The 21,055-nt window shown below is 43.9% G+C and overlaps 1 protein-coding gene across 3 annotated transcripts in view; it reads right to left on the bottom strand.

Moving 5' to 3' along the window:
• Positions 1–6,835: 6,835 nt before the first annotated feature.
• Positions 6,836–21,055, bottom strand: part of sorl1 (sortilin-related receptor, L(DLR class) A repeats containing) — a 91,801-nt gene continuing 77,581 nt past the window's right edge. For all 3 annotated transcript variants that reach the window (XM_076892086.1, XM_076892085.1, XM_076892087.1), the window contains 10 exons: positions 20,881–20,963; positions 20,703–20,793; positions 20,436–20,626; positions 19,463–19,582; positions 16,995–17,159; positions 15,138–15,312; positions 14,243–14,349; positions 13,877–14,066; positions 13,270–13,482; positions 6,836–12,726 (listed from right to left, as the gene is read on the bottom strand). In XM_076892086.1, the coding sequence (XP_076748201.1) occupies positions 12,659–12,726; positions 13,270–13,482; positions 13,877–14,066; positions 14,243–14,349; positions 15,138–15,312; positions 16,995–17,159; positions 19,463–19,582; positions 20,436–20,626; positions 20,703–20,793; positions 20,881–20,963 (1,403 nt within the window). In that variant the 3' untranslated portion in view covers positions 6,836–12,658. The remainder of the gene's footprint in view (positions 12,727–13,269; positions 13,483–13,876; positions 14,067–14,242; positions 14,350–15,137; positions 15,313–16,994; positions 17,160–19,462; positions 19,583–20,435; positions 20,627–20,702; positions 20,794–20,880; positions 20,964–21,055) is intronic.

Genomic DNA, 21,055 nt, shown 5'->3' with positions numbered 1-21,055 from the left:
TGAGGTCTGGAGACTGGCTAGGCCACTCCAGGACTTTCAAATGCTTCTTACGGAGCCACTCCTTTGTTGCCCGGGCGGTGTGTTTTGGATCATTGTCGTGTCGACCCAGCCTCGTTTCATCTTCAAAGTTCTCACTGATGGAAGGAGGTTTTGGCTCAAAATCTCACGATACATGGCCCCATTCATTCTGTCCTTAACACGGATCAGTCGTCCTGTCCCCTTGGCAGAAAAACAGCCCCATAGCATGATGTTTCCACCCCCATGCTTCACAGTAGGTATGGTGTTCTTGGGATGCAACTCAGTATTCTTCTTCCTCCAAACACGACGAGTTGAGTTTATACCAAAAAGTTCTACTTTGGTTTCATCTGACCACATGACATTCTCCCAATCCTCTGCTGTATCATCCATGTGCTCTCTGGCAAACTTCAGACGGGCCTGGACATGCACTGGCTTCAGCAGCGGAACACGTCTGGCACTGCGGGATTTGATTCCCTGCCGTTGTAGTGTGTTACTGATGGTGACCTTTGTTACTTTGGTCCCAGCTCTCTGCAGGTCATTCACCAGGTCCCCCCGTGTGGTTCTGGGATCTTTGCTCACCGTTCTCATGATCATTTTGACCCCACGGGATGAGATCTTGCGTGGAGCCCCAGATCGAGGGAGATTATCAGTGGTCTTGTATGTCTTCCATTTTCTGATGATTGCTCCCACAGTTGATTTTTTCACACCAAGCTGCTTGCCTATTGTAGATTCACTCTTCCCAGTCTGGTGCAGGTCTACAATACTTTTCCTGGTGTCCTTCGAAAGCTCTTTGGTCTTGGCCATGGCGGAGTTTGGAGTCTGACTGTTTGAGGCTGTGGACAGGTGTCTTTTATACAGATGATGAGTTCAAACAGGTGCCATTCATACAGGTAACGAGTGGGGGACAGAAAAGCTTCTTACAGAAGACGTTACAGGTCTGTGAGAGCCAGAGATTTTCCTTGTTTGAGGTGACCAAATACTTATTTTCCACCCTGATTTACGAATAAATTCTTTACAAATCCTACACTTCTGTCTCTCACAGTTGAAGTGTACCTCTGGTGCAAATTACTGACCTCTGTCATCATTTTAGGTGGGGGAACTTGCACAATCGGTGGCTGACTAAATACTTTTTTTGCCCCACTGTACATCCTCTCTACCAATCCTTTGGTTGTGCTGGTGTTGATATTTCTAGTGTCTGTTTGTCAGCTGGTCCCCTCTCTGGTCGAGAGCAGGGTGGAAATATTCTGAGAGGCCTCCTTAATTTCAGCTCTCTTCTTCAGCACCACCAGCAGGTCAGAGTTGTCATTTTTCATATCTTCTTGTTTCCCTTAAAAATAGTTAGGTAGAAATAGTCACAGCTCCTAATAGATCCTAAAATATCTCGTAGATACATCCCATATTGTGCTCTTCAATCTGCATCAAACCGTTATGCCCAGGTGTGTTATGGTGGCATCCTGTGACACACCAACAGTGCGCGTCATGTTTGGACCGTGCTTTTGTGTGCACGTTCACATGCCCATCAAACAAAGTTTGGAAGTCTGGTCGTGCAGTTCAGATGTTTCCACATCAAACAGAGGTGCAGTCTGAGCTTCTCTCACACAGCCACAGATACTGTTCACGTTATTACAACGAAGAGAAAATCCAGGCGTCGTTTTTGATTATCAGGTAATTTAGTTCCTAAATGGTAAAACCACAGAACAGCTACTCTACATACACAGATTCATATTACTGGACGTCTTACTGAAAAATATAGATACATTTTTAAAAAACCACTTATGACATTATTGTATTATATATCATATTACATATTATTGTATTGCAGTCACTGCCTCTCTGCTCCAGTTACAAACACGTGGTGCTGTTTTAGGTGTTGGTCGGTTATCTCTGTAGGATAACGACAGGAAGACGTCACAGGACTGAGCCTCCAGCCTGATGTCAAATCTGTGATACCATACCCACTACTGTGGACCCACAACTTTACTCCTTTGATTTGGCAGCTGGTTGCAGGTTTCACCTTCCCTTCAGCTCTGGCTGGATGATAGGAAACTGTAGGGATCAGCAAAATTATCACAGTTAATGATATAATATGACAGTTGTGCAACAGTACCAAGTGCAATTTTTCCTGCTTTGATAAAGCATTTTATTCTATTTTATCTTATCCTATTCTATTGTGTTTTTCCTCATTTTTCTGCTCTTAACTTGACTTTCTGCCGTGACCCAAATATTCCCACGTGTGGGATCAATAAAGGTTTATCTGATCTTAATTATGAAGGATTCATGAGCGTTGTAGTCACATTCCAGTTTATCAAATTGTTGTCAAGACCTTGAATTAAACCCAAAAAAGGCAAATTTTGTGGAAGTGCTACAGGTATCATGGTCTTGGTCACTTTGTGAACTCGTCCTCATTATTTGTGTTGCATTTAGTTTGTTTATTGGTGGTTGGCACTTAAATTCCTTCAGTTCTTGCTTTCAGTTTATGTTTGTTCCAGTTAGGATTTTGTTTCAGGTCTCATGTGTTTCTTTTCTCAGCCTTTCCCTTCTGTGTGAAGTTTATGTTTAAGGTCGGTGGTGGTGTTCGGCTACTTCCTGTTTTATTTTGATAGTCTCGCTGTCACTGACTAGCTGTAGTTTTCCACAGTTCCTTCATGTCATGGCCGAGATTTATGAAGATTTAGGAGTTTAATTTATATTATATACATAATATTCTTCTTTGCCAATACAAAGGTTATTTTTTCTTTATTTACTCCGTCATTTGAGTCTATGGTTTTCACTATGCCAGACGACAGGAAGCACAAAGCATCACAGCAGCCACATGATTTAGATTTAGATTTAGATACACAATGTTTCTTTGAAACTGGACACATTTGTCCAGCTGAATTTTATTAATATAGCACCATTTCACCTACACTCCATATTAGCACATTAGACAGAAACCCCAATGATCCAATGATGTAATGCATTAACGCTCAAAGCACTTTAGACAGTCCCAGTTTAACTTTGCATTCATGTAGAACTTTACTCTGTGCACAAAACTATTTATCTGCCTCAGTTCAACAGCAAATTTAGAATTGCCTCGTAACGTCATGCATGTCTTTAGGCAGACGCCTGAGTACGCAGAGGTTCAAACCACTAATGTTGCTGTGAGGCAAAAGTGCTGACCACTCCGCCATCTTTGATGTTCTATGAGGAAGCACTGGGAGGAAAACCTTCTTTTACCAGGAAGACACCTCCAGGGAGGAGCAGTCATGTACCAGGATCAGGCACAGACAGACGTACGAGGTCATTTTTCTAGTGGTTTCTTCATGTTTTATTGTTGTACAATAGTTCAAAGTGGTTAAAGTTCATAATGATTTTATTTTCTGCACCAAAACTCTGGAAATGAATTAATTTCTTTTGTTTATAAAATATCAGAAAGATTGAAATTTCATCAATATTCCCTGAAGCATTCAGGAGGATTTCATGTGTTTTTGCTTAAAAACATTAAATTAATTAGCAAATGTTCTTTTCACCAAATTACCTGAGGTGTACTTTAGTAAATAAGCTGTGACCCAGCACTACATACATGGCCCACAGCCCTCTCTGTGAGGTTTTTCTGGCCATGGTCAAGAACATGTTTTGCAACTTTTATATGGACACAAATGTGCCACCAAAATAGTCACTTTACTTGCACACAGACATTCCCACAGACTGTCTTAAACAGTATGTAGAGTTCTGTGATTCAACTGGAAAAGAAATCAAATTTAAATTAAGAATCTCTTTTAGTTTTGGCATCTGCTGTATGGATGTGGTGCACATCTGAGCATCGGTTTAGCATCTATATGAGTGCAGACAGATCTAATCCCATCACAGCGATGCTGTTACTGAGGGTCCCATCTCCATCAAACATCTGTTGATGTAACACAATCCTCATTCACTTCAGTTAACCCTCTCAGGCTCAAATTAAACTTTTTGTTGCTAATGCACAACCAAGTCCTGCAGTGGTACTCCTGAGTAAAATAAACTCATAAAATATGTATGTGGGGTAATCAGGTTGTTAGTTTTTAACTGTTGCAAATCGGCAACGCCTGCAAACGTTCATTTATCATTTTCCCACAAACATAAACTCCTCTACCCCGTAAACACTGAGCTGCAGGCGCCAGTAAAATGACTTCGAGGCAACAGACTGAATGAAATGCATTTTAAAACTAACGACAGAGCTGCTGCAGAGTCACTCCTGCCCCCTGGTGGTTGTCCCTGACACTGCACACACACACAGAGCTGAGGTGTGTGCTTGTTCCTCAGCAACCTGAGGCCCGTCTAAGGGGCCCGATGAGATGAGCATAGCCCAGCTTCAGCTCCAGTGCCAGCAGCATTAACAGTCTCATCTGCGACCTCCACACTGAGTCGACTGGGCTGTGAAGAGGTCCGGTGGTTTTATGCGAGTTCCTTTTATCCAGCAGTTTGCCTTGCAGTTTTTGAGCAGTCCTGACCTCCACCTCCAAACGGTGAGTCTGTGTTGGGTAGATAAGGTGCTGCTCTCGGCAGTAACATTGTTCTGCAGAACAACTGTCAAAGCATTGCTTAAAAATCAGTTACACATAGGAAATGAAAAAGAAATGTTTACGTTTAACATATAAGCTTAAATCCAAATATGAAAAGTTATCATTAAAAGGGTTCATGGTTTCAGTTTATCAGTTATTTGAGAAAATCCATCTGTTCCTGAAAGACAATCATCCTTCTTCTCTGTTTCAAAGTTGGCAGATGTGTGCAGTGTTAAGGCTGGGCCTTTTTGAGAAGTCATTCAGATCAGACTGCAAAACCAAGAGACGCTGCACACTCATTGGCTAAACTCTGGTTGTGTCTCTAATGGGGGACGATAATTAATAATATTGTATTCAGTAGGAAAGTGCTGCATAAATGCAAGTATACTACATCTGGAAACTGTTTCCTGGGGTAATCGATCCGAGAACAGATGTCTTTTCCTCATAGATTTCCATACAGCCTGTTTTCTTTTTACAACCACAGAAGTGGCCTTTAACAGGAACACAGTGATTCCTGCAGTGACTTCACTCTTTCAGCCCAGAAGCTACATCCATCTTTTCTCTACAGTCTATAGTTTGAGTGGCATTTTAGCAGGCTGCAACCCACAGTGACAGATGTGAGTGTTCATCACGAAGAGGTTTGCAAGTCATAAAGACGTTTTTTAGGTTTGGCTTTAAAATCAATTAACTGTTAAGTCTGTGTAAACTACTTATTAAATCGGCCCGTTCGTCCGCACCATGCCAACAGTCACTGGCATTTCTGCCAAAGATAAGTTGTGGGTCTGTCTGAAGTCACCAGATTTCCGAGTGATGAAGAATAAAAGGTCTGTTTCTGTGTTCACTTGTCTCTAATAACTTGAGCTTCTTTGGTTAAAAGTTGAACAGTTCAAGAGTTCACTCTGAACTTTGTGCGATGACTAAAACGTTATCTGTCCCAAGTGATAGGCCTGTCAGATGTGAACACTGTGGACAGTCGTGTATTGCTGTGCTTTTCTTTTCAATTACGGGAATCAATACAGACACGTCTTTGTTCTAAAACAAAGGACTGGACTGGAAAGTTAGCCAGAAGCCATCGCTGAGTCACTTGTGTTGTTCAGTAATCCTCTCAGCTCTTAGTCATGTTTCCACCCAGAAAACTGACATTAAAGCTTCTCTGATCAATATGTTCGTTTGAGCAGTGGAGCAGATGACTGTGTGTAACGTAACGTGTTAGTTGTAACGGTGAACTCACTGAGAATTATCGCCCGAGTCCGTGCTTCCCGTCAGTCCTGTTGACAATTTTGACCCTGTTTGGCTTTCCTGGACAAGCTTTGGATCTTTGATTGCTTTGCTGCACTGTACAGCTGTATGTTACCATAACATCTGTCCATATATGATAGCATTCTTAAATGTTACTTCACATGGTGATTTTCATTTAACTGAAACATTTTCTCATGTCTTCACTCTTTGGTTCAGTGAGGAAACACCAGCAGGCCGACTGTTCTGTTACATCTTTATTGATTATTGATCGGACAACTTTCATACTGCAGTATTTCTACACATCAGCTCATTGCTGTGCTGAAATAGGGCCTTCAACAGAAATGATCATGTAAATCATTTAAGTAGATTATGTTGAACGGCAGCTGTAAAATATCATATGCAACTCTAAATTTGGACAATCAGCATTTTCCATAAAGCCTGCCATCTGTGGAACAGACTGATTACAGATATTAGATCCATTACACTGAAGGTCAAAGGTTGGTTAAAGCTAAATCAGAGCTGTAGTCATTTTAATTTTTTTTACATTGTTTATTAATTGTAGTTGTATTCATGCTGTATTTTGGTTTCATGTAACTGAGTCTTATAATGTTGTGTGCTGTGAACGTAAGCCCAACAAGGGCCAACGGCTGGAAATTAACAATAGCTATAAGCGTATGTGCAGTACATCAGTTTCATGTTTTATATTTGGACTAATTTAAACTGTCCCTTTGAAATCAAAAATGAATAATATACACTCATCAGCTGGTACATCTGTTTGACTGCTTATTAACACAAATATGTAATCAGCCAATCACACGACAGCAATTCAACACATTTAGGCACACAGACAGGTCAAGATGACCTCCTAACATTTAAACTGAGCAGAATGTTTAAGCGACTTCGTGCCATGGTTGTCGGTGCCACATAAGTTAGCCTGAGTATTTCAGAAGCTGCAGCTCTGCTGGGATTTTCCTGCACGATCATCTCGAGTGATGCACAACACGTCAGACCCTGAAGCAGAGAGGCTACAGCAGCAGGAGACCACACTGAGATCAGAATCAGAATCAGAATCAGAATACTTTATTGATCCCTGGGGGAAATTATTTTTTGTTACAGTGCTCCATTTAAAACCAACATTAAGACAAGACAGACAATACGCTAACTAAGAATAGTACAATATATACATATATATACATACATACATACATAAGTCACTTATAAATAAATAGTTGGAAAAGAAACATGTGTAGTTGTAGCAGCAAACAGTGTGTTAGGTGGAGGAGTTGTACAGGGAGCCACAGGCAGGAATGATTTCCTGTGTCGTTCAGTGGTGCTTTTCGGTAATCTCAGTCTCTCACTGAACGAGCTCCTGTGACTGACCAACATGTCATGGAGTGGGTGGGAGGTGTTATCCAACATTGTCTTTATCTTGGACAGCATCCGCCTCTCCGACACCACCTTGAGGGAGTCCAGCTCCATCCCCACAACATTGCTGGCCTTACGGATCAGTTTATTAAGTCTGTTGGCATCTGCGACCCTCAGCCTGCTCCCCCAGCATGCAACAGCATAGAGGATCGCACTGGCCACCACAGACTCATAGAAAAATCTACTCCAGATCTACTCCAGTCTGGAGGAAACTGAGCCCATTTGGCACAAACTGGGCAACAAAAGATTAGAAAACCTTTGCTGGTCAGACGAGTCTCAAGTTCTGCTGAGACACTTGGCTGGTTGCTGCTGGTGCGACGTTGCAACATTAACTGAGCATCATTTAAATGCCAACCTGAGCGCTGTTGTTAACCATGTCCATCCCTTTCTGACAGCGGCCCCATTCTCTGATTGCTGCAAAGATGCTCAGGTAGGTGCTACGTGTCAAAGTATCATCCCCGAAGCATCACACTGCCTTCTACCCACAATGCTCCTGGTGCCAGGTGTTCCCCGGGTAAGCGACACATGCACGGTGACTAATCAGACCAGGCCACCTTCTCCCATTGCTCCATGGTCCAGTTCTGATGCTGATCATTGGTCATCATATTCTCTATATATGTTACACCTTGGTCGTATTATTGAAAACTACAAACTCTCTTATCATTGCTACGCAGATGACATCCAAATTTATTTTGAATTGAGTGAGGATGAAACTTCCTCGATGCTTCGCTTCTTCGAGTGTATAAGTGAAGCTAAAGAGCAATTCCCGCATCCTTAATGACAAGAAAACGGGAATTATAATCTTTGACAGTCACACCCCTGGAGCCCATCCAACTGGTGTCCTCGGGCCCTTTGCTGATTATCTTTCCGATTCTGCGAGTAATTTGGGTGTTTACCTGGACGGCATGTGTCCTCTGTGATTAAATCTTGTTTCTATCAACTTTGTTTAATCTCTAAGGCCATGCCATACTTACCACGTGAGGATCTAGAAAAGCTTATCCATGCCTTTGTCACATCCAGGTTAGACTATTGCAACTTCCTATACACTGGGCTTCATTCTGCCCTTCTTCATAGATTGCAATTCACCCAACACGCAGCGGCTCGCCTTCTAACTGGTACTAGTAGGTTTGAGTCTATCACCCCAATTCTCACTGGCCTCCAATTAAATACTGCATTGATTTTAAAATCCTACTGCTTACTTATAAAACCATAACATCGCACCCAGCTACCTTATTGCTCTCCTTAGCGTGTATACTCCCAGTAGTATTTTCTCCAACTAAACTCTGATAAAACAGAAACTCTAATTATTGCTCCAGACCACATGGTCCCAGAAATTAGACAGCATATCAGCTTCTTAGACCCTTCTGTAAAATCAAGCCTTAGAAATCTCGGTGTCATGTCTGACAGCTCGATGTCGCTCGAGCAGCACTCTAAGCAGCTGTTTTTATCATTTACGGAATATTTCTAAACTCAAGCTTGAACTTGAGATGATTATTCATGCTTTTATTTCTTCTCGTTTAGACTACTGTAACGGCCTTTTTACTTGTTTTAACAAATCAGCCTTAAATCGTCTTCAGACTGTGCAGAAGGCTGCAGCATGACTCTTAACAGGCACCAAGAGAAGATCGCATATCACTCCAGTCTTGGCCTGCCTTCACTGGTTGCCTGTAAGTTTTAGGTTTCATTTTAAAATTTTAGTTCTAACCTTTAGGGCCCTGCATGGTCAAGCTCCTCAATATTTATCTGACCTGCTGAAATCACATACATCTTCTCGGGCTTTAAGATCATTAGATCAGAGACTGCTGGTGGTACCGCGCACTCGTTTTAAAACTCGTGGTGATCGGGCCTTTCAGACGGTGGCACCACGGCTGTGGGATTCTCTCCCACTGTCTCTTCGCTGCACGGACTCCACTGATTCTTTTAAGAAACAGCTGAAGACATTTTTATTTAGAAAAGCATTTGATTAATTTCTTCTTATGCTGTTTTTATTGTTTTATTGTTTTACATTGTTTTATTTACTGTTATATTGTTTTTATATTCCCATTTCCTGTGTTGTAAAGCACTTTGTGATTTTTATCTGTGAAAAGCGCTATATAAATAAATTTTACTTACTTACTTAGAACACTGAGATCTTCTGACCAATTGCTTTTGGTGCAACCTGGGTCACGGCTGAAAACCAGAGGTGACCGTGCCTTTGCTTCAGTCGCACCTAACCTCTGGAATAACCTCCCTCATGCTATTCGCACATCTGACTCGATCCAGACTGAAATCCCACCTTTTAGCTCAGCCTCCCCGGCCTCCTAGAGCAGGCCTTTTAAGTGTACTTTCTTGCCCTCCCCTTTCCTCTCTTTTGCTTATATTGTTTTATTGTTTTCATCGTTAAGTCGTGCTTGCTTATCTGTGTACTGTGCTTGTTTAATCAGTGCCTCCCACCTGCTAGCTTATCTGCATTTGTACTTTACTATAGTTTTATTGGATTATGTGAAGCACTTTAGCTACCTCTGGTTTTAAATGTGCTATACAAATAAAGTTGTATTGTATTGTATCATTGGTGGTTTCGGTGGTGGGCAGCGGTCAGCACAGGCACCCTGACTGGTCTGCAGCAACCAAACTCTTTGAGCTACAGCACTACTGTCCTTATGCTTTCCCCTGCTTCTAATATCTACTGTGAGGACACCGTGCTCACTCGCTCCCTAACACATCCCACCCACTACAAGGCGCCACGATCAAGAGATAATCAGTGCTCCTCACTTCGCCTGTGAACATTTAAAATGCCTCACCAGTGAATACAGTCACACGTGCAGCGCAGCTGGAGAACATGATGTGTTTTAATAACAGTCCACAGGTTTGTTGCACTGAAAGAAACTCGGCCACAGTTTCATTTTCAGCAAGTTTATTTTTTTCTTTTTTGAAATAGCTCACAATGTTTTCAAAACATTTGACTTTCCTCGCAATCTCCAACACGAGCAAGCAAGACATTAACATCTTCCAACATGGTCAAAGTCGTCGCCGAATGACATTTGGAAGCAAACTATTTCACGAGAGTCCACTTTAAAAGAAGTGAGAAGCAATCGGGCACATAACAACCAATAAGAAGACTGTACATGAGTGAAACCGGACTAAAACACTAAGAGGCCGTCTCGCGGCGCAAAGGAGCAGTGATCTGACAAAATTAACCAAATGCCCTAACAGTGAATTACTCCTCAGCCTTGCATGCGGGTCAAGTGTGCGTGCGTGCGTGCGTGTGACTGTATGCATACGTGTGCACTTGTGTTCCACTGTACAAACAGTAAATTGGGGCGATCGTGGCTCAAGAGTTGGGAGTTCGCCTTGTAATTGGAAGGTTGCCGGTTCGAGCCCCGGCTTGGACAGACTCGGTCGTTGTGTCTTTGGGCAAGACACTTCACCCGTTGCCTATTGGTGGTGGTCAGAGGGCCCGGTGGCGCCAGTGTCCGGCAGCCTCGCCTCTGTCAGTGCGCCCCAGGGTGGCTGTGGCTACAATGTAGCTGCCATCACCAGTGTGTGGATGTGTGTGTGACTGGTTGTGTAAAGCGCTTTGGGGTCCTTAGGGACTAGTAAAGCGCTATATAAATACAGGCCATTTACCATTTACCATAAATTACATAGAAACCTAACGTGTTCTAATAAGGCATTATGTGGCAAAACAGAGAAACCAGAGAACACCGAGTCCACAGAGCAAAAAACAGCATCGATGCCAGAAAATCTGTCGTTAAGGCCAAGAAACGGAACAAAGTGCCTCATGAACAGGACGCAGAGCTGCGTGAAATCAAGCTCGAGTCTTGAGGAAAAATGTCAGCACAGACACCGTTTGATGATCCGAGCCAGGGACGAGATGACGAAAGGAAACATCGGTTTGTCGCTCTGGGTCAGTGAATGGGAAGGTTTCAGAACAGCTGCAGTTTGCATGCAGAGACATAAAGGCTGTTTCCCACTGCAGGGGGGCGAAGAGCAGCGTGTGTGCACTGACTTCACAGGTGGGGACAGTAGCATAACGAGCTGGGACCATACATAATACATTCATGAAGACGTCTTTACGAACAAAATGAGTGAGGTCAACAAAAAAAAGAACACCATCGGCTCCACGGCAACACGCCGACGTCTGCTAACCGACTGCGGCACAGTCAGGCGAGGAGGGCGGGAGCACAATATTTAACGCATCCATATATACTTTCTGCCCCTGATGCAACGCCAGGCTGTCGGACGTGAAGCTCTGCAAACTTTCCCTGAATGGACTGTTTTATTTTCTCATGATAAAATCCACTATGACTGTGTGGGACCACCCACAGGGACACAGTTCTCTCTAAAAAGATGCCAAATGAACAATAAAACGACGAGATACAAAGTGAGCCCGACTCTCACTCACAGCAGTCTGTGCCCACGGCCGGCCCGGTACCTCTTCGGACTTTTCTGTAGGTATTCAGCAGACGGACGGCGCTGCCTCAGCCACGGCCGCGGTGATGGGCTGGTGTCTGCTCCGACACAGTTCCCTGAGAACCCCAAACACGCTTCCTTGAGCACTACAGCTATGGCAAAATGCTGCGGACAATAAATCGCGGTCCTGAACAACACAAACGAAACACAAAAGAACTCAATTTTACCAAACGACGTGGTGCAGCATCACAAGAAGAGGACATTTTAAAAGCCGATATTTACAAATTCATTCAGGTGATCTCGGCGATGCTAGCAGGATGGGAGGGTGTCAAAGCCAGGAATCGTCCAATCGCGTGCCGCCTCTACTGACATAACACGGTGCTGCTGGTGGAAAAGAAGAGTGTACCTACGTGATGCCACCAGTCACCTGTGTGCGTCCCGATCCGTCAACAGGACAAACAGGAACCACGATCCACAGTTAGCTCCTCTCACAGGGCACCAGCGTCACATCTACCGCCACAGGACAAACTGTACTCTTACCAAAATATGTTTAAACATTGTGTATACAGCGTAAGTCTATATGTTTGTGTGTTTAAATGTGTGTTTTTTGCATTCTATATTCCAGCCTCGGGATGCTTATTTTGGCTTTAAGCAATGGACGCCTCCTATGGACGGCGAGTTTGCGACAGGGTCACGCTTTCCCTGACGAGCTCCACAAACTCAAATCCTTCACAGTTTGCTCCAGCGTCCACCTTTTCCTCCCGCTCCTTTTTTGACCCCCGTATATATTTTTAACATTATAAAAAATAAGTTATTGCGCATCCAAAAAAAGTGCAATGTACATTTGAAAAATATTTCTCTCTCTTTACACATTTCCATTTTTTCTTGACGTTTTTCTGCTAATTGGGGTGGATTCCTACAGATGACTTTGGGGTGGTGGCGAGCTTCCGCCCGGTGGCTCTGCGCTCCATCGTGCCGCACTGCTGACGGAGAGCGAAGGGGACTAAAGGGTTGAAGGAGAGGAAAGAAGGGAACAGAGAGAAATGGGCGACGGGGACGCCACGCTATGCGATAACCATGGGAACGTCGTCTGAGAAGCCGCTGATCATGGGAGCATCTTCGTCGTCATCACCTGTTAACAAAGGGAAAATGCGTGTTTAGAAAGCTTCGTGGCTTCGTGGCTGTTGGAATCAATTTGTTCAAACGTCAACACGCCAGAGAGAAGTGGACCCGACTGCACGCTAGTACAGCAGCCATACGGCAATGCGCCCTGCTTTATTGGCTGTTTCACTTTAGAAGAAGTTCAGTATGGTGAACATCTGCAAGCAGCCAATGAGAAACTCACGTACTGAGGTAAGAATTCAAGTCAGAATTATGGTCATTTTTCACATTGGGCCACGTTTTTATTGCAGTCAGAGCAGGAAGCTAGGTCCAGCTTAGCAGCGTGTGAGCTAGCTATACCAGCTTCATAGGGTGGGGCAGGCTGACTCTTCTATTGCAACCATGCTGAACTGCTAGGGTCAAAGGTCATGCCAAACTGAACAGAAAGGTGAAACTTCGTGGCAGGTGATTAAAAACATGTATCCCTCCGCCAACCTAAAATGTAAACGACCTTTATAAAAAACCTCGTTTTCCAATTCGTGTCTCGTTTCTCGAATCGATAAGAAATAATTACCCAGTTCATCCCCGGAGGAGAAGATGGCCGAGCCGAGCCGAGAGTTGTAGTGGGAGTTGGCAAAGGCGGTAAAATTGTTCTGCAGCCGCCGGTGTCGGAGGTAGAGAACCACCAATCCGCCGCAAACAGCCAGCAGCAGCAGGAAGAGGACGGGAACCACCACGGCCGCTGTGTCGCCTGAGTGGGCCTCGCTGCGGGATGCATCGCTGGTCCCTGTGCAGGAGGGGAAAAAGCATTTACAGAAAAGAAATGAAGTGTTTGTAATCCCTGGAATACTGTTAGGTTTCTCTGGGCTGCATGAAGGCGCTGCTAACAGCCCAGGATTTAGGAGCCGTTATGCTCCTAAATGGCTCCTAATCAAACAACTTAAACTCACATTTGTGGATAACTTTAATTCATTTGAACCTTTTTTTGTAGTGATTTTTATTAAAAACAATGACAGCATCAAACTGAATTTAATGCTAAAAAGCGGGTGAGTGCCTCAAGCAGCTCGAGACTGTCAGATTCAGGGTTTCTTTTGATTCATTCTTTAATGACGCTACACGTGGAAAAGATGTGAATGGCAACAACACAGCTTTAATGTTCATCAGGTGAGTGTGGGCGGTACCTATGAGCTGGTTATAGAGCAGCACTGCAGGCTCCCCGCACAGCTGCCCGTTGAGCAGGCAGCGAGCCTGGACAGAGAACGTGTAGTTGTGTCCCACCAGCAGGCTGCTGATCCTGAAGAAGGTGTCTGTGGTGTTTCCCAGGGACGACGTCTTGTTGGTCACGCTGTCAAACACACGCACTTCGTACCCCTGTGAACAGCGCCCCCAGCAGGCAGAGGAGCACCACAGCAGCAGAAGAGCAGAGCATAAATCAACACTTGGAAAAGCTCATTCTGCTGTAAGAACAGTGGCACCTCTCACATTATTATCACTCACAGTCACTGACATTTGGTTTCAAAAGCAGTGGTTAGCTGTAGGTATCTCACCCTGCTCTCATTGAAGCCCTTCTCTCGGACAGCCAGGCTCTTCCAGAAGAGATATATGTGATCCTTCTCCGTCAAAAATTTCAGGGCTTCAGGCGCCGCAAGAGGAACTACGAGCACAGGAAACGCAGAGTTTATGAAAAGTAAGCACAGGGGAGTAGAATCTGCTCTGCACGAAGCGACATAAGACATCATATTTAGGGATGCGTGCAATCAGTCAGCCAGATGATTAAATGAGTTCATCTAGTTGGTAAAAGAATATTTAGATTTGAAACATGCACAACGCCGGCTGCTGCAGCTCTCTGTGTGTGACGGGAGAAAAAGAACAGACACTGTGTCAAAGTAATCACAGTACTGAGATTACTGTGATCACTACTCCTTATTTAAAAAACAACAGCAACAAGCTATCAGTCAAATTCAGCTATAAATGTGTTTAATGTAGAGTTCTTTCTTTATTGCTAATGTTTTTATTTTTAATGAAACTAAACGTATTCAAAAGGAACAATTAGACATCTATTTACAGTTGAATCACATCTGCATTACTATTTCAGGCCAGTCAACGTGTTTCTGTCTGATTTCAAACAGGCCTTTGAACAGTCAGTGTTAACTAGAGCCGATATGCACCTCTGTAACAGTAACAGTTTCCATCCAAACAGAAGCTTTGGTCATTTACAAATCACAGGCTAAAAACATCAGTGAGGTTACAGTTTGTAAGTGTGTGTTTCTGGTTTGTTTGTGATGTACTCCATTTATACTCCACGATGCTCACATGGCTGTTGGCAGTCACAGCTCAGTCACACTAGAGCAAGAATATGAGGACAACCTCCTTGGATTAGGACAAGTTGGCGGTTGATCAGTGACTGAAGAGTTTGTGAGTTTTGAAGTCACACAGTTATACCTGTGCTGAGGGTGAAGCTGGCCTCCTTGCTCATGTTTCGCAGGCGCACAGAGATGCTGTATCGCCCTCCAGGCTCCAGGCCTTTCAGCACGTATTCCACTGTGTTGTTCTGGGTGGTCAGCTTGTAGTCCCGCTCCACCTTACGAATCACATCCCGCATGTGTATTGCATATGTCTAAAGAAACAAGACGGGAATCCAAGATCAGGTGGATGTTAAAAGCTGTGACGTATCAGGTAATAATATATTTGCGAGGTCATTCTTTTTTATCGGCTGAGTTACAGGATTGTGTTTCATACACGTTTGAACACAGCTGGAGCATCTGCTACAGCACTAACTCACTGCCGTGTTAAGTGTTGTTCAGGATACGTGAATGGTCACCATCGACATCTTACACTGTTATCTCTGCTCAAGTATGAGTATTATTAGAATGACAACATGGATGAGACAAAGGAACAAATACTGCCATAAACATGTTCTGTAGCTAATTTACAGCTAGCTAGCAGCACTCCAAAAAGTTGATTCTGTTCACCTGGACGAAGCGTTTAGTGGGACAAACGTTTCGTCACTCATCCAAGTGACTTCTTCAGACTCAGCTGACCGCAGGTTTCCTCAATCTTATTCAATTCAATTCACTTTTATTTATATAGCGCCAAATCACAACAAAAGTCGCCTCAAGGCGCTTCGTACATACAGAGAAAAACCCAACAATCACATGACCCCCTATGAGCAGCACTTTGGCGACAGTGGGAAGGAAAAACTCCCTTTTAACAGGAAGAAACCTCCAGCAGAACCAGGCTCAGGGAGGGGCGGGGCCATCTGCTGTGATTGGTTGGGGTGAGAGAAGGAAGACAGGATAAAGACATGCTGTGGAAGAGAGACAGTCTCAGCTGACTGCAGGTTTCAATCTTATAAACAGGACATTTGCATAATGACTGAAACCAGCCCACTGAAGGAACAATGGGCTGGGAGGTCAGTTCCTTAATCTTAATTATGCAAATTCTCATGACCATAGATCAACAACCACTGACCAAAACCCACTGATCAAAGTCAGCTGAGACTGAAGAAGTCACCTGGATGAGTGATGAAACGTTTCTCCCACAAAACGCTACGTCCAGATGAACAGAATCAACTTTTGGAGATTTACTGTCCTGGATGATTGAGCATGCATCAAGACCTAGCTAGCAGCAGTTTACTGTAATTGTAGAAACAAAGGCCAGTTATAGCTAATATTATACATTCATATGTTGTAGTATTGTCTTAAATCAGTACAGTTTGACATGAAAAATAAGTCCATGTCATGAACCAAGTAATTTGGCAGCTAATGTGGTCTGTCTCCTAAGCTAGCCGCTCAGGATTTTCCTAGCAATACAGCTAGCTAGCTGTAGCTTAGCTTCACTGGCTCTGCTTATGTTCTAACATCAGCTGATTAAGTAATTTTTAAAAAGAGCAGATATGACACCAGATCAACCTTGGATGATCGTATGAATTAGCTGGCTTTACTCACCCAGGACAACTTTTGCTACAATACGTTAGCAGGCATAATCACTAAAACCTATATGAACTGAGTGCCCTACTGATTTCAGGGTCCCTCACTGACACTGAATCTGACCAATGTGCTTCACAGAAACGTCCCCCACATGCTGAGACAGGACAAAAAGCCAGCTGTGGTCACACTGTTTGGTTAAAATAACAATCCTTCCAGAGCCGCGCTGTAAAATACATGTTAATACAAGGAAAACGCTACCTACTATCTCTTCAACTGTAAATATGAACAAGTTAAAAGGTGTGAAATGAGTCCTTTATATTCCCCATGTTCTGATCGTTTGACATCATCACAATAAGAGACAGGAGTGTACCAAAGGTTTGCTCGGGCTGTCATAGGGGGGCTGCCACTTGAGCGTAGCCTGAGTTTTGTCGACTCGCACACGGTGGAGGTTCCTGGGCGGCAGCTTTTCATTGGGAATCATTTTCACCACAGCGTAGTCGGAGGGAGGACCCAGGAAGGGAGCAACAACCCGCACCTGAACAGAGAACACACAGATCATGGCTAGTGACCGAGTCATGTTACCCATACACAATATGGCCAAAAGAGACACAGCCAGTTGTGAATGCTGGAGTGCTCTGTAAAATGTAAATAAAAGCAGAATGTGGCGGTCTGCAAATCGCTTAATCCCATTTTTCTTCATATTAGAAGACATCAAGAAAATATCAAATGTTTAAAGTGAGAAAATATGAATTCATTTTCAAAAAGCTGGGATGTGGCCCTGATGGATTCTTCTACCATGAAGCCATGCTGGTAAACGCCTTCCATGAAAAAGGCTTTGGGAGCAGATGTTACTCTAACACTTGTATACTTCTCTGACCCTCTCACCTGTGATGGTGACCTCTCACCACCATCATAGATGCAGTGCTGAATACGACGTGCAAGTATCTGGATGTGCAGTGTAAAAAGTTCATTTACAGAACGGTTCGAATAACAGAAATGACTAGTTTCAGCAAATACACGTGAATGAAACTGTGTAATAAATACGATCATTTTTAAAGTGTTTCATTCTGATTTTCAGTTTGGGTTTCTCCTCCTCTATGAATCAGCGCAGATGTCTCTCACTGTTTAAATTTTCAGGGACAACATAAATGAGCTTTAAGGGGAAGCAGGCCTTACGGGGTTGAAAGCTCGTTTCGGTGGAGGATAACCTGAGGGGCTGTACCAAGGCCCGGATCATTCTGCATTCAGGGTCGGTGACTCTGAATGTTCACGTCCATGCTTCGTAATAAGTCTAACGTGTGCTGGAACATATTCCCCTTCACACTGGGAACGGCAGCCTACGCTGCAGTCACTCAGCAGGCTGGCTCCGTGATTCTGGCGTGCCTGCTTTCAACCCTCGTTATTATTCCAGTTTAGTCTGAAAACTGTGTTTGCATTTTAATTTATTCTTCACTACTAAGCTTAGATCACCTGCTCGCGTCGCCACCGTCAAGCACAAACGTGACAGCACAGCTGTGGAGACGATCGCAGCTGCATTTGCACCTGCGCTCGTTAAACTTAACGCTGAATAATTTCCACTCCTGCGCTTTTTGTGTTTTCAGGTGGGAGATTTCGCCCTTCCCTTTACTCTCACATGTCACACTAACTAGTTCTTCTGGAAGTGATCTGGCTTCGTGCCACGAGCAAACTTTCTCAGAGCAACAGCACGGAGCGGCGCCGTGTTCAGAATAGAGATGGACCGATGTGATATTAAGTATCGGTATTGGGCCGATACTGACCTAAATTACTGGATCGGATATCGGAGAGAAATAAAAAAAATGTAATCGATCCATTAAATATCAAAAAAAGCACCTCACAAAACTTGCGGCATGGCGTAACTCTGCTCATAACGTTAGCACGTCGGAGCAGTGTGCGTCACGTGATAGAGAGGCTGTGGCGTACAAGACCTGTCGGCGGTCTGGTTGAGCATTTGTAGCCTCGCTACCAACCCGGCATTTCATCTCCGAGAAAGTTATCCCAGAGAGAAGAAAGCAAGTGTGTAAGTTCATCTCTGAATGTTTGTGAAGCATTCCAGCGTTAAGCTTAACAACAGATATATGGAGCGACTGCCTCTCCTTGCTGCTACTTCAATCATGAAACTGATCAATGATCAGCTGATCGTCTCTGTTGTTTGTTTTTGGCCCACTTTGCACCAGAAAGAGGAAACCAGCGGCTGAACAACAGCAGCACGTTTAAGCTTGATCAGCTGTTGTTAGAATTTATTTAATATTACTTTCTACTCCAGGATCTTTTTCTACAGCTGACGGCTGTAACTGTGCAGGGGCGGATCTAGCAAAGTTTAGCCAGGGGGGCCGATAGGGCATTAACAGGGAAAAGGGGGCACAAAGACATACTTCCCTATTTTTTTTTTGATGGGAGTTTTAGAGCCCTATTGGTTAGGTTGCTTACTCTTTAAAATACCAGAATAGGGAGGATGGAGCAGGTTTAAGTTTATTAGATTGATCAGTTTTGCTGAGCTATGAAATATTTTGTTGTATTTTTTGCATACAGGTATAACAGAATAGCTTTAGTGTTGTTGTTTATTTAAACTTGAGTATCAACTTATACAAAATGCAGCAAGATATTAAAAAACTGTTTTATTGATTAAAAAACACTATATCGGATTCATATCGGTATCGGCCGATATCCAAATTTATAATATCGGTATCGGACATAAAAAAGTGGTATCGTGCCATCTCTAGTTCAGAAACGGCAGGTACTCAAACACGTGAAACACACGTGTGAGATTCTGGAATGTTCCTTTAGAGAGGCGTGTTTAAGAACGGAGGAAAGACTCACCAGGAAGAGAAACTGCTCATCGCTGTCTACGGTCACTGTGAGGCCGACAGAGGGTGTGCGCACCTGACGAGGACTGAGGTAGAAGTCCAGGAAGGAGGTGGCATAAAACACACCGTACACCTGCGCGCACACAGACACACACAGACACACACAGTTTCAATGGTCAATACGTACGTTCAACAGAATGTGAAATAACAAATGTAGGAGGATCTGGTTGGATCTGAATGATGTCCTCAGGATCCTTTGTTCATTAATGTGGTTCCATGCACATGCAGCGTGTGTGCAGTAATGCATGAGTGCAGGTCACTGCCTGCCACACTCAGTCTCCTCATCGACTGTCACCATGACACACTACTACACACCATGGTATGTTTTTAACATATTTTTGAGCACCTATGATATAATATGATATAAGCTTAGTGTTAAAGGATGTGTTATGGTTGCGATATCAGCCAACACTCCACATCATGACTGAGTGTCGTCATCTTAATGTTAAAGAAAACATCATAAACCCAGACTCTGTTCTGGATCCTGGCACTCAGATTTCAGCTTGGATGCATCAGCCTCTCTCTCAGTTACAAAGCCAACTCCACAAACATGGGATGTGGTGTAAATATAAATACATGAGAAAATGTACCATTAAAAAGGGTCGTGTTTACTGCTGTGCACCAACCTGTCTGCTGTTACAGAGGAACTCAGCTGCTGGACTTTTACCAGAGCAATGTTGTCCCGTGTCTGCTTTAGGATTGTAGCTGCTCAGTCCAGTTCATATCACATGTTTTCAGTCGGTGGACGGTTACGCCGTCGGTTAATCAGACTCCATTCCCATTATATTTAACTTTTAGCTCCACACTTTTCCAGAATTGTATTTAAAATCTTTTTAACTGCTGGATTTCTCTGATAAAGTCAAAGATGAAACAACAGGCTGCACACTCTTACGTCATTTTCTATGATATTGTTTGTGTGAGTTTACCTGAGCAGGCGATCCACTGACGGTCCAGCTGCACTCCACAGCTGTCTGGTTGACAGCCTTGGCCTTCAGGAGGGGCCGCTCTGGCTGCTGGCCTTTGGTCTGCTGATGTGTCAGCGTGGTGGGGCTGTCTCCGACGCTGGTGTGAGCCCACACAGCCACCTCATACACCGTCCCTGCTGTCAGGTTTGTAGCTGGAAACAGACAGCACACGTCAACACCCACACTGCCAGACAAATGCACGCGTGACAACAACAGTCTGATCGGTACCTTTGAGGACCCCTGATGTGAGCGTGTAGTTTCTGTTCTCCTTCACGTGTGTGTCAAACTGCCAGGACAGGATCACAGTGTACTGTTCCACCTGAAAGAAACAAACAGGGCCATCAGAGGCGTTCGCACAAACGGGAACCAAAAAACACAAGAAGAAAACCTGAGGAGAAGCTCTTACTTTGTACTCAGAGTTTAATGTAAAGGACAGGCTCATGGAGTCGTTGGTGATGCTGTCGAGGTTCACAGAGGGAGGAGGCAGGGCTGCAACACAGGAAGGAGTCAAAGGTTTCCCTGGTTTCACACAGCTGATGACGAGACATTTATAGGACCGGCCGTACGACGTACCTGCCCCA

This window comes from Maylandia zebra, linkage group LG14 (genome assembly GCF_041146795.1).
Source record: "Maylandia zebra isolate NMK-2024a linkage group LG14, Mzebra_GT3a, whole genome shotgun sequence".
NCBI classification, from domain to species: domain Eukaryota; kingdom Metazoa; phylum Chordata; class Actinopteri; order Cichliformes; family Cichlidae; genus Maylandia; species Maylandia zebra.
Note: the sequence above shows the minus strand (reverse complement) of the source record. Positions and strands in the feature narration are given on the sequence as shown.